The sequence below is a fragment of the Budorcas taxicolor genome, chromosome 6 (assembly GCF_023091745.1).
Source record: "Budorcas taxicolor isolate Tak-1 chromosome 6, Takin1.1, whole genome shotgun sequence".
Classification (NCBI taxonomy): Eukaryota; Metazoa; Chordata; class Mammalia; order Artiodactyla; family Bovidae; genus Budorcas; species Budorcas taxicolor.
Window position 1 is genome coordinate 86,822,581 of NC_068915.1, and position 14,024 is coordinate 86,836,604.

The window sequence follows — 14,024 nt, forward strand, 5'->3', positions numbered from 1 at the left end:
GGAAATTTTGTGTACCTTATTCTTGATCATCTCTGATAGGTGAGGAATAATTTTGTGTACATTATTCTGGATCTTCTCTGTATCTCTATGACAGATATAAGGACCAGACGAACCTAGTCCTCTGAACTTCTGTTTCTTATTTCGCTAGGAATCTCCTTCTTAAGTAAATTCTAAGTAGATTATTTTAAACGTACAGAATAAACAAATATTAATTCACTTTATATAATTTGAAGCAAGAAATTTAAAAAAATTCAGACTAGAATCACCTAGTGATAAAATAGAGCTTTATAGTTCATCTGTCCTAGACAATGTAAATACGAAAGGAAAGGGAAGGAAGGAATAAAAGAAATGAAAGAAGAATATTATGGTCTTGGAGATTTATATTTTAGAGTTAGGAAAGATGTAAAAATAACTTCTTAGTAAAGAATATGATTCTATAAAACCTAGCACTTTGATATCCATCTTGCTGAACCTGAGTCAGCATAAGAACTTCATCACAAAAAAAGTGCTAAATTTGGTCTTTGGAATTTTTTCTTGGGATTATTTTTCTTTGAATCTTTTCTTAGAATTATAAAATTCATCATATTTTATAATATGGAAGGCATTTGGGAAAAAAGCATCACTTCAGGTACAGTTGCTTTAACATCTGCTTTAGTCAAATGAAGCTTTCCTGGTGGCTCAGATGGTAAAGAATCTGCCAGCAATGCAGGAGACCTGGGTTCGATCCCTGGGTTGGGAAGATCCCCTGGAGGAGGGCGTGGCAACCCATTCCAGTATTCTGGCCTAGAGAATCCCCATGGACAGAGGAGCCTGGCGAGCTACAGTCTATGGGGCTGCAAAGCGTGAACAATGACTGAGTGACTAAGCACAGCACGGTAGAATGAGGAGTAAACGTTTGTGTCAGACAATTAATGCTAATAGTCCTAGTGGTCCTTGGTTGTAACATTAGCTACATTAGCTTAAAATAAAAATTAGTGGACGATCCATGCTTTTTTGAGTAGGATCCTGTAGCACCAGAATCACAGCAGTGTTTGGAGGGCTTTGTACACCTGGGCTTAAGTAGGGCAAGTCAGAGTCGAAGTGTTAGTTGCTCAGTTGTGTTTGACTCTTTGCGACCCTATGGACTATATAGCCCACCAGGCGCCTCTGTCCGTCCATGGAATTCTCCAGGCCAGAATACTGGAGTGGGTTGCCATTCACTTCTCCAGGGGATCTTCCCAACCCATGGATCAAACCCAGGTCTCCTGCATTGCAGGCAGATTCTTAACCCCTCAGCCATCAGGGAAGCCCATTAAAAGCTGGACACATTCATGTAATAGCCACTTTTATCTATAGATTCTAAGGAAAAACCACTTACTAGTCACAGTAAAACACACATGGTTATATTATAGACGAGAATGAACAATGCTTATGAATTTTTTAAAACTCAACAAGATCCTATAAAGAGTTTCAGTGCCTGTGCAGGCTGTGTCCTGTGACTCAGATATTTTAGTGATGTATCTGCATTGTTCTCTACCATTGTGGTGGCGAAGTCTTACAAGACCTGTATGCATCTTAAGAGATGAAAAAGAGCAGCATCTCTCTACAGATGGGGCGGTCAGTGACACTGGTGACTAGATGGGGCCTTGTTGCGCTTTGCACTTATGGATTATTTTTCTCTTTTTAAGGAAAGTCAGTTCACATTAAAATAAACCCTATGCTTAAAAGCAAGGAGAAACAAGTAAAAAGTGGAAATTTAAAGATTCAGGCATAGATATAAAGGTCTATTACCATTAAGATGTACACTATTTAGAAGTACTTCAGAACTTAAAAAGTGCTTGGAAAGAGTAAGCAATACATGATAGATATGATTAGAATCAATTAAGTATGCTCCCCAGAGAAACCCAGAAGGCGTGTATTACCATTACACAAGTCTTAGAGCTCGTCCTAGGAGAGGAGGTGATAAGACCTCTTTTAATCATGCCTCCTAGACTTTGAGGTGAAGCCTAAACTACACATATGCAAAATACTGGATCATAGACATATTTGATAGTGAGATTTTGGACTTTCCCTTTTACTTATTTATTTCTGTGCATTTATATGCCTCTTGTGGAAAAGTCTGTATGCTGACTTTTTTAGGCATTCTGAGTAATTGTATGTTAAGAATTTCTAGAGGAAAGAAAATACTACCAGCTGTTTGAGGTTTGAAGTGTTCATAAAGCCAGATGAGGGCTTTGTCAGCACACCTGCCACAAAGATCTCCCTGGTGTCAGCCCCACACCGACCTGAGGCTAATGGAAAAACTTGCATGTATTGTTTTAATTGGATGCTGGTGGAGTAGGTCATTTGGAACCAGGAAGACATACCTGAATGCATTTTCACTGCGAAAAATACAACAAAGGTTTTACATGTGATTTTCCTTTCAGGAAGGATCTCTGTTTTCTTGAGACACTGGTATTGAGGCTTGAACCGATTTTATCCATGTATAGCAAGTGCTGGCTAAAGTGGTGATAATTCTTCCTTTGACATGTTTCCCCTTGGTTGTGTATCAAGCCTGTCTTAAATAGCTAGTTTTTGTCTTGGAAGGATTCTGACAACTCCTGCTACCTCTATGGGGTAGCAGTAAAGCAGGGTAGCAGGATTTTGAAGTCGGAAAATCTTGTGTTCAAGTCCTGCTTGGCTAAGGCCCCGTGTATGACTTTGGACAAGTTCCTTTCTCCAAGGTAGCTTTGCCTCACCTTCCTCATGTGTAAAATGGGGTTAATAATACCACCTACCTTATAGAATTGTTTTGAAGGAAAAAAATGAGGCATTAAAAAATACTTAAATAATTAAATGGTACCCACTTAACAACCATTATAATTGTGTTGCTATAAAAATTTAGGGTTTGTAAGTATGAACAATAGGACAAACAAACCAGTCTTCATCATCTTCCCTTCTAAGCAATGTTGTGGCACCGTTGGCTCATTCTGCAACAAGACTGTTGCTTGCACCCCTTAGCTTTAGAGTCATTCAGATAAGTGGCACTCATGGAAGATATGTACATAAATGTGAGGGAGTATGGGCTTCCTCTGTGGCTCAAACAGTCAAGAATCTCCCTGCTAATGCAGGAGACCAGGGCTCAATCCCTGGGTCAGGATGATCCCCTGGAGAAGGGCATGGCAATCCACTTTAGTATTCTTTCCTGGAGAATCCCATGGACCGAGGAGTATGGCGGGCTACAGTTCATGGGATTGCAAGGATTTGGACACAACTGAGTAACATACACACACACATGGAGATGAAATCTGTTTCTGGTGTGGACAAAGGCAAATGCATTTCCAGGACAATCTCATGTTTTACAAAACTTTTAAGATTAATGATTGTGTATTTCTCTCACAACCTTATTACTTTTTGGTAGAAGACTACATAGACCCACAATACATTTAGTACTTCGACAGCAAACTGAAAACCAATAGTGAGAGAATAATACAGTTGCATGTACAGCTAGAGTAAGTGTTCTAAAGGCAACAAAAGACTGGCCTTTCATCGCAACATGCACTCCTAGTAAAAGAATTCAATCAATGAGTCCATAATATTTAAACTGGCGGATGACTTGTTTTTCAACACTGGTACAGTCTGTAACAATGAACCAGCAACTGCGCAGATGGAGTCGTGATCCTGCAAACTGAGGAATGATTTTACAGGAAAGGAAATCGGGGTCATTTAATCACTAAGAAAACTATTTTCATGGCCACAATAACATTGTGGGTTGTTTTTTTTTTTTCCTAGTGCTTTGTGAAGACAGCTCTTTCTCCTCCCTACCTGATCTTTCTTGTTCTCACTTGCTTCCATAAAACTTTATCACTTCCTGAGTTTCCATTTCTTAAGGCACCTTTTCCTCCCTTCTTCCTACCCCCATCTGCTGCTCAGTAAACCCAAGTCATATACTCAGCTTCTCACATATTGAAAGACAAGGGAACCTCAGTCTTCAGTTGCTAAAAGGGAAGTTAGCCGTAGGATACATCAGGTTTTTAGCACATGGTTTTTGTGCTTACATTCACTTTTCTTAGAAATATGATAGTTATTAATTAATGTAGAGGTAATAGGTATTCTATTTCCCACTATGCCTTGATGGTTACATTGCAGAGGTGTATAAGGAAGAAGATGGTTCAGAAAACCCAAAGTGGGATCAATTGGGTGATTAGGATCGACATACATGCATGATTGATACTATGTATAAAATAGATACCTAATGAGAACCTATAAGTTAGTTCCCCAACCTATAGCTCAGGGAACTCTACTCAGTGCTCTGTAGTGAGCTAAGTGGGAAGGAAATCCAAAACAGAGGGACTGTGTGTATATGTATAGTTGTTTCACTTTGCTGTACAGTAGAAACTAACAATGCATTGTAGAGCAACTATGCTACTGCTGCTAAGTTGCTTCAGTCATGTCTGACTCTTTGGAACCCCATGGACTGTAGCCTGCCAGACTTCATTCTCCATTGGATTCTTCAGGCAAGAATACTGGAGTGGGTTGCTGTACCCTCCTCCAGGGGATCTTCTCGAACCCACATCTCATGTCTCCTAAACCAGCAGGTGGGTTCTTAGCCACTAGCGCCACTTAGGAAGTGCAAAGCAGCTATTATGTCAATAATTTTTTTTTTTTTAAAGACCAAAGTGAAAACTGAAACATATCCAGTTGAAAGGCAACTCATAGTATTTTATTTGTCACCAAAATCCCAATTTAGAAAATTGTTAGTGTGATAAAGTGTAAACCAGAAGTGCGTTGGAGTAAAGAAAACTGAGCTTCAATTTTAGCTCCAGTTAGCAGTGTGATCTTGGACCAAGCTAATTTCCTAATCTCTTTGTTTCATAACCTGTGAGCCGGGTTGGTAATTGTACCTACTCTTAGAGGTTACTATAAGGATTAAATGAAATAGTATATGTAAAATTATTTGGCTCATAATAGACACTGAGTAAAATTTTGTTCTTTTTCTCATTCCCATTATCCCACAAAAGATGCCCCAGCAGTTAAATCTTTTCGTTGTATTCTTTAAAAGCGATTCAAGCATTTAACTTCCCCTGAAATTTCCTAGAAAAAGACTCTGACTGACGGAGGAGCCTGGTAGGCTGCAGTCCATGGGGTCCCTAAGAGTCGGGTACGACTGAGCGACTTCACTTTCGCTTTTCACTTTCATGCATTGGAGAAGGAAATGGCAACCCACTCCAGTGTTCTTGCCTGGAGAATCCCAGAGAGAGTGGGCCCCCGTTTATGGGGTTGCACAGAGTCGGACACGACTGAAGTGACTTAGCAGCAGCGGCAGCAGCAGCAGGCTTCCACTGGAAGCTTACCAACAAACAAACAAAAACCAAGGAACTGTTGTAGATAAATATGAAACACTGTAGCAAAATTGTTAGAAAAAAATGTTAAGAAGTTCAGTGCATCATAGTTAGATCATTTACTACTATTCCCCTGAATCTCAAGACTACAGAAGTGGTGTACACTATACAGAGTCATGTAGAAAAAGGCTTTCAAGCCCCAGAGATGAGATGTTTAGTTCCTTTAAGAAGAAACTATCTATTCAAAAATGTAATGCTAGAATTCTGTAAATAAGGACCAGGAAGTAGACTTGACTCCCTTTTTTCCCTACTCCTTTTCCTCTTTCTTCTGCCTTTTTTTCCCTTCCCCTTCTGCCATCAACAAAAATTCACTAAATCTCTAGTTCATTGCTTAAGAATTGTGCTACTTGCAATGAAGTAGAACACATGCCCCCTCACGTGCGCATTGCTTTTTATAAAATGTACTTTTAAGATAGTGTTAATTACCTTTAGAATGAATAAGGTCAGAAATACATTTGACCTAGACTTTAGAAATAAATTTCTACTGTAATACCTGTGTTCATTTACCTAATGTGTCAAGGGTGGCACTGACTGTACACCTCAGGGCATGTAATGTTTTGAAAAGGGTCAAAATAAATTTTCTGAGCAGGTGTTGGTTTTGTATCTGGAGAGAAAAAAAGGGCTTGTTAAATATGACAAGCAAATTAGATAGGCAAGAAAAATAGCCGCAAGGGGACAGAGGCGATACTTTACTCTTTAACAGAAGGGATATATTTTATTGATTCACTGTTGACTGTTCCAGGGAGAACATGCTTAATAATGGATGAATGATGAAGAGGAATAAAACCTCTCGCAGGCACCCAGTGCATTACTGTCTAGTATTTCTAAGTAAAATGTGGCCTTTTCCCTGGCATGAAACTGTCAGACCAAGTGATGGTAGTAAGCATGGCTTCCATTGCCACACTACAACTTGAGGAGGTTTCCAAGTGCTCTAAAACAGTTCTTTCTAGAGTGGAATTTATTACTATTTTTTGTATATATAATTTTTCTATTATCTTCGCAAATGCTATGCACCTATGTGTCATAACCGTTAAAAAAGAACCGCTGGCTCACTGTCTCCTGTGGTCCCATATTACAGTCAGTGAAGGAAATGCAGGAGACAGACACAGGAGACGTGGGTGTGATCCCTGGGTCAGGAAGATCCCCTGGGGAGGAAATGGCAGCCCACTCCAGTATTCTTGCCTGGAGAATCTCGTGGACAAGGGAGCCTGGTGGACTGTAGTCCATGGGGTGGTAAAGAGTCCAACACGACTGAGCATTGGACAGAGGAGCCTGGAGGGATATAGTCCTTGGGGCAGCAAAGAGTCTGACACAGCTGAGCACGTGCACGTGCATAAAAGTGCTTCATAAAGTGAAGTCGCTCAGTCGTGTCCGATTCTTTGCGACCCCGTGGACTGCAGCCCACCAGGCTCCTCTGTCCATGGGATTCTCCAGGCAAGAATACTGGAGTGAGTTGCCATTTCCTTCTCCAGGGGATCTTCCCGACCCAGGGATCGAACCTGGGTCTTCTGCATTGCAGGCAGATGTTTTAACCTCTGAGCCACCCATAGTTAGCCCATTAAAAGAAAATTAGGACATAAAAGGTAATCCTAACATCTTCCATGACCTGCATCATATTATATGCAGTTTGACTTTTGTTATATGTTATTCCCTCTTTAGATAAAGTAGATTTAAATTGTAGTCTGAGGATTGAAGAGGAAGGGCAGAGCCTTCTGGTATAGTCTTGCTTAGGTTTGCATTTGCCATGCTACTTTACCAGCACAGCTGACAATTTGTTTTTCATGGTAACATGGTCTTTTGAGATAACCATGGACATTTGAAAAAGCCATCATTTTAATTTCCTTTAACTGACCTAACTTATATTTCAGTAGCATCTGTATAACACTTGCAAGAATCAGAAAAGGAAAAGCAACCAGACCTAGCTAATTCTCTAGCTTTGGGTTTGTGTAAAATTCAGACTAGGAAAATGTATCCCAGAATAATGTCTTATGTATATTGCAGATGTAAAGATGGGTGGGGATGGAAGAGAAGTTTTTGTGGAAGTAGTGGCTAAATACATCCAGCTTAATACCAGATAGGAGCTCAGCTCCAGGGCAACATTATAAGTGAGTATGTGAATAGTGTTCATGGAATAAAGAGCGTCATAACTTAAACTTGTCCATTGACCTTGAAAATCTCAAGCATGAGGCTCAGTTAACTCAGGAAAACAAAGGATAATAACAAGAAATAGTGAATAAAAACTTTCTGTTAATTTTAAGACTTCAAGCTGGGATAATGACAGGTAATTTCCCAAAAGTTACTCCTCCCAAAGTTTTCCTCCTTCACTTTGTCATCCTTGAAAATCCATATTTGCCCTTTTATTGATCTGGACACTTAACCCATAAATATGTGAGTTATCAAGAGGCACTCATGTGCTCAAGTTTTTCAGAACCCTTAAATAAATCTGGCATGACCATGCAGGCAAGAAACTTACTCAGTTTTATTCTGCACTTATTTTCCAGTTGCTCTGTTACCTTAAGATGTTGCTTAAATGGAATGCAATACAGCATTAAAGTTTCATTATCATGGAGAATATTGTTAAATTTTTTCTTATTCAGAGCAAGTTAATCAGTTCCCCCCTAAGAAGCTAGGTTGAAGATACAAATTCAGGTTTGACTAACATTTACTAAGTGCCTTTCAAATGCAACATATTTTATTGAAATATAGTTGATTTATAGTGTGGTAATTTCTACTGTACAGCAAAGTGATTCAGTTATACACACACACACACACACACACACACACACACACACACACACACACATTCTTTTGCATATTCCATTTTGGTTTATCACAGAATACTGAGTACAGTTCCCTGTGCTGTGCAGGAGGAGCTTGTTGCTTATCTATTCTCTATGTAGTAGTTTGTATCTACTATCCCCAAACTCCCAGTCCTTCCCTCCTCCACTCTCCCTCCCACTTGGTAACCACAAGTGTGTTCTCTGTGTCTGTGTTTGTTTCTGTTTTATAAATAATTTCATTTGTGTCATATTTTAGATTCCACATATAAGTGGTATTATATGGTATTTGCTGTCTTCTTCCTGATTTCCTTCACTTAGGGTGATAATCTCTAGGTTCATTCATATTGCAGCAAATGGTATTATTTCATTCTTTTTATGGCTGAGTAGTATTCCATTGTACCGCATTTTCTTTATTCATCCATTAATGGACATTTAGGTTTTTCCATGTCTTGTAGATAGTGCTGCAGTCAACATTGGGGTACATGTATCTTTTTGAATTATAGTTTTGTTTGGATATGTGCGCAGCTTCCCTGGTAGCTCAGTTGGTACAGGATCTACCTGCAATGCGGGAGACCTGGGTTCAGTCCCTGGGTTGGGAAGATCCCCTGGAGAAGGGAAAGGCTACCCACTCCAGTATTATGGCCTGGAGAATTCCATGGACTGTAAAGTCAATGGGGTTGCAAAGAGTTGGACACAACTGAGTGACTTTCACTTCACTGGATATGGACACAGGAATGGGACTACAGTCATATGCCAATTCTATTTTTAGTTATTTGAGGAACCTCCAAATTGTTTTCCATAGTGTCTGTGCCAATTTACATTCCCACCAACAATGTAGGAAGGTTTTCCTCTCCAGCATTTATTATTTGTAGACTTTTTAATGACTTCCCAGATGGCACTAATGGTGAAGAATCCTCCTGCCAGTGCAGAAGGTGCCAGAGATGCAGGTTTGATCCCTGGGTTGGGAAGATCCCCTGGAGTAGGAAATGGCAACCCACTCCAGTATTTTTTAATAACAGCCATTCTGACCAGTGTGAGGTGGTACCTCATTGTAGTTTTGATTTGCCTTTCTCTAATAATTAGCTGTGTTGAGCATCTTTTTATGTACCTGTTGGTCATCCGTGTGACAGACACATTTTTAAATGTCTGTTACTATCTATGTTCCTTTCTCCATTCCAGAGGACCAGTTAGCATTTGATACACAGAAAAGAGGATCAAGATGTGAAAGTCCAAGGAACGTAAAATGACCAACCTGTATAAATTACCTGAGACCAAGCAGGGGACACAGACTGTCCCAGTGATAACTGGCTCATTCTAAATTAGCCAGGTTCCTAGGGCAAAGTGTTCTTTGCTTCATAAGCCGTGGTGCTGAGCAAATAGTGAAGACACAGAATACAGCGTTTTGGCTTTTCTGTTTCACCTTTCCAGAATCCTAATTAAGACTATTACAGATTCTGTATGCATAGATCATTCTGCAGTTGGTTGCCAAAATATTTGCATTTTATGTGTCTGGATCCAAGTGGTGATCAAGTGCTCTTGTAGACCAAGTTCCCAATTGGAATTGATCATTTTCTCTCCTGTGAGCTTAAGAAATTTACTTTTAATCTTATTTATGGGCTCAACCATATTTTGCCAATATGTATTTATAGAAGTGCTTGCTTATATATTTATTTCGAAGTCTTCTCTTTTGAAGCAACTACTTATTGTAATAAGTAGGAAGAGTATATTATTCTTACTATCATTTTGATACTGGTCTTTTGGGATTTGGGGAGCCAGTGTACATAGCTTATCTTGGAGGAAAACTAAAAAGACAGAAGGTATTTAGATGAGCAAATTGACCTATATCAAGAACTGAAGAGCAATTACTAAAAGTTCAGATTGGATCTCAATGGTCTTTATTATCTGTCATTTATTTCACACAAAAAAAGGAGCCTGGAATATCATCCTCTTTCCTCCTCACTCCTTGAGTTTAGGCAGAAAGTACGTTACAAAACGACCTGCACTCTCTTATGACAGGAAACTCACGAAATTGCATTAAAGAATCTAGCTCACAAAGGACAGCTTCACAAATACCAGCTAAATAGTCCCTTTGAGGTCACATATGCTATTTCTCTTCAAATGCTCAGACAGGTCAGACATTTCAGTTTATGGTAGAGAGAGCCATCTAACGTGGGTGAGTTGTAATTTCCCCACCTTGAATTCAGTGGCCAACATAAATCATTTTGATTCTGATAAATAGAAATGCGAGGTGGGGGGAAAGAAGGGTGAAGAAGGTTTTGGCACCAGCTCTCCTTCTGGTTGACTGTGTAATCCTGGGCAAGAAACCTGGCATATCTTGCCTCAGAGTCCCATCCAATGTAAAACAGGTGTAAAAGTATACCTGCTACATATGTCTTCTGTGTTTTAAAATAGACAGATGGAATAATGTAAGAAAATGTACTTGAAGGTTTTTAGAACATAATAGTAATAGACTTCTCAGCTTTAATAATAATAATTTACTAACATCTTCGTTCTTTGGGCCAAGCATCCTCTCTCCTATTTTGATTCTTTCTGTGACCTATAATGAAACACTAAGAATGAGAAAACTGAGTCTGCAGATGTGCTAGTTTTACTGATGAAGTAGGGAAGCCTCCCTGGCAGCAGCTAGAATTAAGTTAAAAGTTTTAACAATTTCAAAGCCTTCAAAGATCAGAAAGGATTGAGAAAAACTTGGACTGAAGCTGAGTATTTTATTCCCTTTTATTTGTTTTCCATATTTCAATTCTTTTGCCTTTGTCTGCTGTCATTCATTTGTAGTCACTACGTGACCCCATTCCTAGCTTCTTTTATTGTTTATAAACAGATATTTTTTCAGCTTTATTGAAGTATGTGTGTGTGTGTGTTCAGTCATGTCTGACTCTTTTGTGATCTCATGGACTGTAGCCCACCAGGCTCCTCTGTCCATGATTCAGGCAAGAATAGTGGAGTGGGTTGCCATTTCTTACTGTAGGGGATATTCCCAACCCAGGGATTGAATCTGTGTCTCTTGAGTCTCCTTCATTGGTGGGCAGATTCTTTACGACAAGCACCACCAGGGAAGCCTTTACTGAAGTATAGCTGACAAATAAAATTATATATAAAGTGTACAACTCAATGATCTCATTATGCATATACATTGTGAAGGGATTTCCATTAAGTTAATTAACATATCCATTACTTCACATATTTATATGTATTTGGTGAGAACACTTAAGTTATACTGTCTTTGGAAATTTCAGTTATATAGTATTGTATTATCAACTATACTCATCATCTTATAATCAGATCCTCAGACCTTAGTTCTCTTACCACTGGAAATTTGTACCCTTTTACCAACTCTCCCTATTTCTCTCACCCCCAAGTCCTGGTAAACACCACTCTGTTCTGTTTCTATGGGTTTGACTTTTTTTTTTTTTTTTAAGATTCCACATATAAATGATATCATGCAGTTTTGTCTTTCCATGTCTGAGTTATAATGTCCTACAGGTTCATCCATGTTTTTGAAAGTGACCGGATTTGTTTTTTTTAAGGTTGAATAATCAACAAATATTTTTGAGCTCCTGTTAGTTAAGTGCCAGACTGGGCAGATTCTGGGAAAAAACAGTGCATAGGGCATGCCCCTTTTTACCTTCCTTCAGGGCTCTTATGTTCTAACTTTCAGCAGTCAAATAAACGTGTTTGTTTCTTCTAAAAAGTTTATATAAGTGAGACCTAAAACATGGCAAACTAAGAGGACAAGTTACAGATATTGGGGCCTGGGTTGGTGGTGGGAATGATCTGGGACCAAATAGTAATTAGCAGTTTGGATATTGAGTGAGGTTTGTGGTCCTCAAAAACAAAAACTTGATGTGCTTTTTCATATTTCCATATATTAGAGGTAGTCTCTGCATAATAATTTATTTTCTAATACATAAAACTCTGTGTAATAGGAAAAGGGCTTATCTGATAAAGAAAAATCTTATAATTACAGAATAATTTTGAAATACTGTATTTGATTTTGGCCTCATAAATGGAAAGAAAACAATAAAATATTTCAAAGAGGAGTGTTGGGTTAATAAATAATTTACATTCTTCTACAGTTAAGTTCAGTTCAGTCACTCAGTCATGTCCAACTCATTGTAACCCCATGGACGGCAGCATACCAGCCTTCCCTGTCCATTACCAACTCCCAGAGCTTGCTCAAACTCATGTCCAACAAGTCGGTAATGCCATATAACCATCTCATCCTCTGTTTTCCCCTTCTCCTCTTGCCTTCAATCTTGCCCAGCAACAGGGTCTTTTCCAATGAGTCAGTTCTTTGCATTAGGTGGCTGAAGTATTGGAGCTTCAGCTTCAGCACCAGTCCTTCCAATGAATATTTAGGGTTGATTTCCTTTAGGATTGACTGGTTTCATCTCCTTGCAGTCTGAGGGGCCCTCAGGAGTCTTCTCCAACACCACAGTTCAAAAGCATCAGTTCTTTGGTGCTCAGCTTTCTTTATGGTCCAACTCTCACATCCATACATGACTACTGGAAAAACCATAGCTTTAACCAGACAGACCTTTGTCAGCAAGAATGTTTCTGCTTTCTAATATGCTGTCTAGGTTTGTCATAGCTTTTCTTCCAAAGAGCAAGTGTCTTTTAATTTCATGGCTGCAGTCACCATCTGCAGTGATTTTGGAGCCCAAGAAGTTGTTAGGCAAGTGACATCTTATTAATTCCGCAAATGATGTCAAACTATATGAAGATAACTTAAAATTAGATTAAATGTACATGCCCATTATAATAAATTATATATAATTTACTATTTACCATTCTTTTGTTTGCACACATTTTGCAGAGATATACTGCCTCCTATGAATTCCACAGTTCCAAAATCAGATGATTCTTAACTAGTAAAGCTTCAGTTTAGAAGATTTAACTGTAGGTGAAGCCATAATCAACCAATTTCCTCACTTATTAAGTCATTTTTTTCTACTAGGTAAAATATGTTGAATGCATTTTTGTAATAGAGGAGATTTTTTTTTTCTTTTGAAACCTTAAACAAATTACAATACCATCTCCTTAAATATTAGTCATTCTTTCTTATCAAACTAGAGCATAAAAGATGTGTCCAAATTTTTGGTTATTTTATCTAGGTGAAAGGTAAATACAGTTATAATAAAGAAAATTTTATTATGCCTTTATGTTTTTGTTGAAGACATTTTTAAAATGCCATTTCCTGCTTTTTAAAATTACTAATTATGAATATGGGTCACTTTAATCTTATTTTTATAGTAAAAAGTGGTGTTTTTTTTACAGTTAATATCTCAGTGTCTAATGATACTACATTAGCTCCTGAAGATTTGCCAACCGTTTCGTCTTCTGACATGGTAAGTGACTTAATATTTTAAATCATTTGCATATTGTATATGCTAATTATAATATTCATGATATGATGTTTCCTACCATTCAGCAATCTTAGTCTGAACACATATTTAATAGTCAGTGATATTGTAGGGAAAGAAAAAACACTTTATGCATTCTGATCAACTGTTTTTTTTCCTTTTCCTTTTTTCTTTCAAACTTCAGTATTTATTCCTATAACACAATTTTCAAATCTTCTCAGGAATTTGACTGCTATATCCATTAATTATCAGCTTGAAATATTTTCACAAGGGAAAGTGAGGTACGTTGCGAAATGAGAGCATGGAATCCTCTCTTTGTTTCTTGTACGATTACAAATTCTTCTGATGACCAGATGGTACTGTGTTCTTTCACTGAGGGTGATTGTAGCAGGATGTTTCCCGTGTCACTTAGAAAGGACTGTGCCTCTGTCACGTGATATCCTTTCCCATGGCTTGTAACCAAGGCTCTTTAAGAGACTGGAACTAAGCTTTAAAAATGA

At 38.4% G+C, this 14,024-nt stretch overlaps 1 protein-coding gene across 1 annotated transcript in view; it reads left to right on the forward strand.

Annotated features, from left to right (window-relative positions):
* SLC4A4 (solute carrier family 4 member 4) overlaps positions 1 to 14,024 on the forward strand; it is a 309,697-nt gene that overhangs the window by 237,494 nt on the left and 58,179 nt on the right. Inside the window, exon 15 of the mRNA XM_052642087.1 lies at positions 13,439 to 13,509. Within this exon, the coding sequence (XP_052498047.1) occupies positions 13,439 to 13,509 (71 nt within the window). The remainder of the gene's footprint in view (positions 1 to 13,438; positions 13,510 to 14,024) is intronic.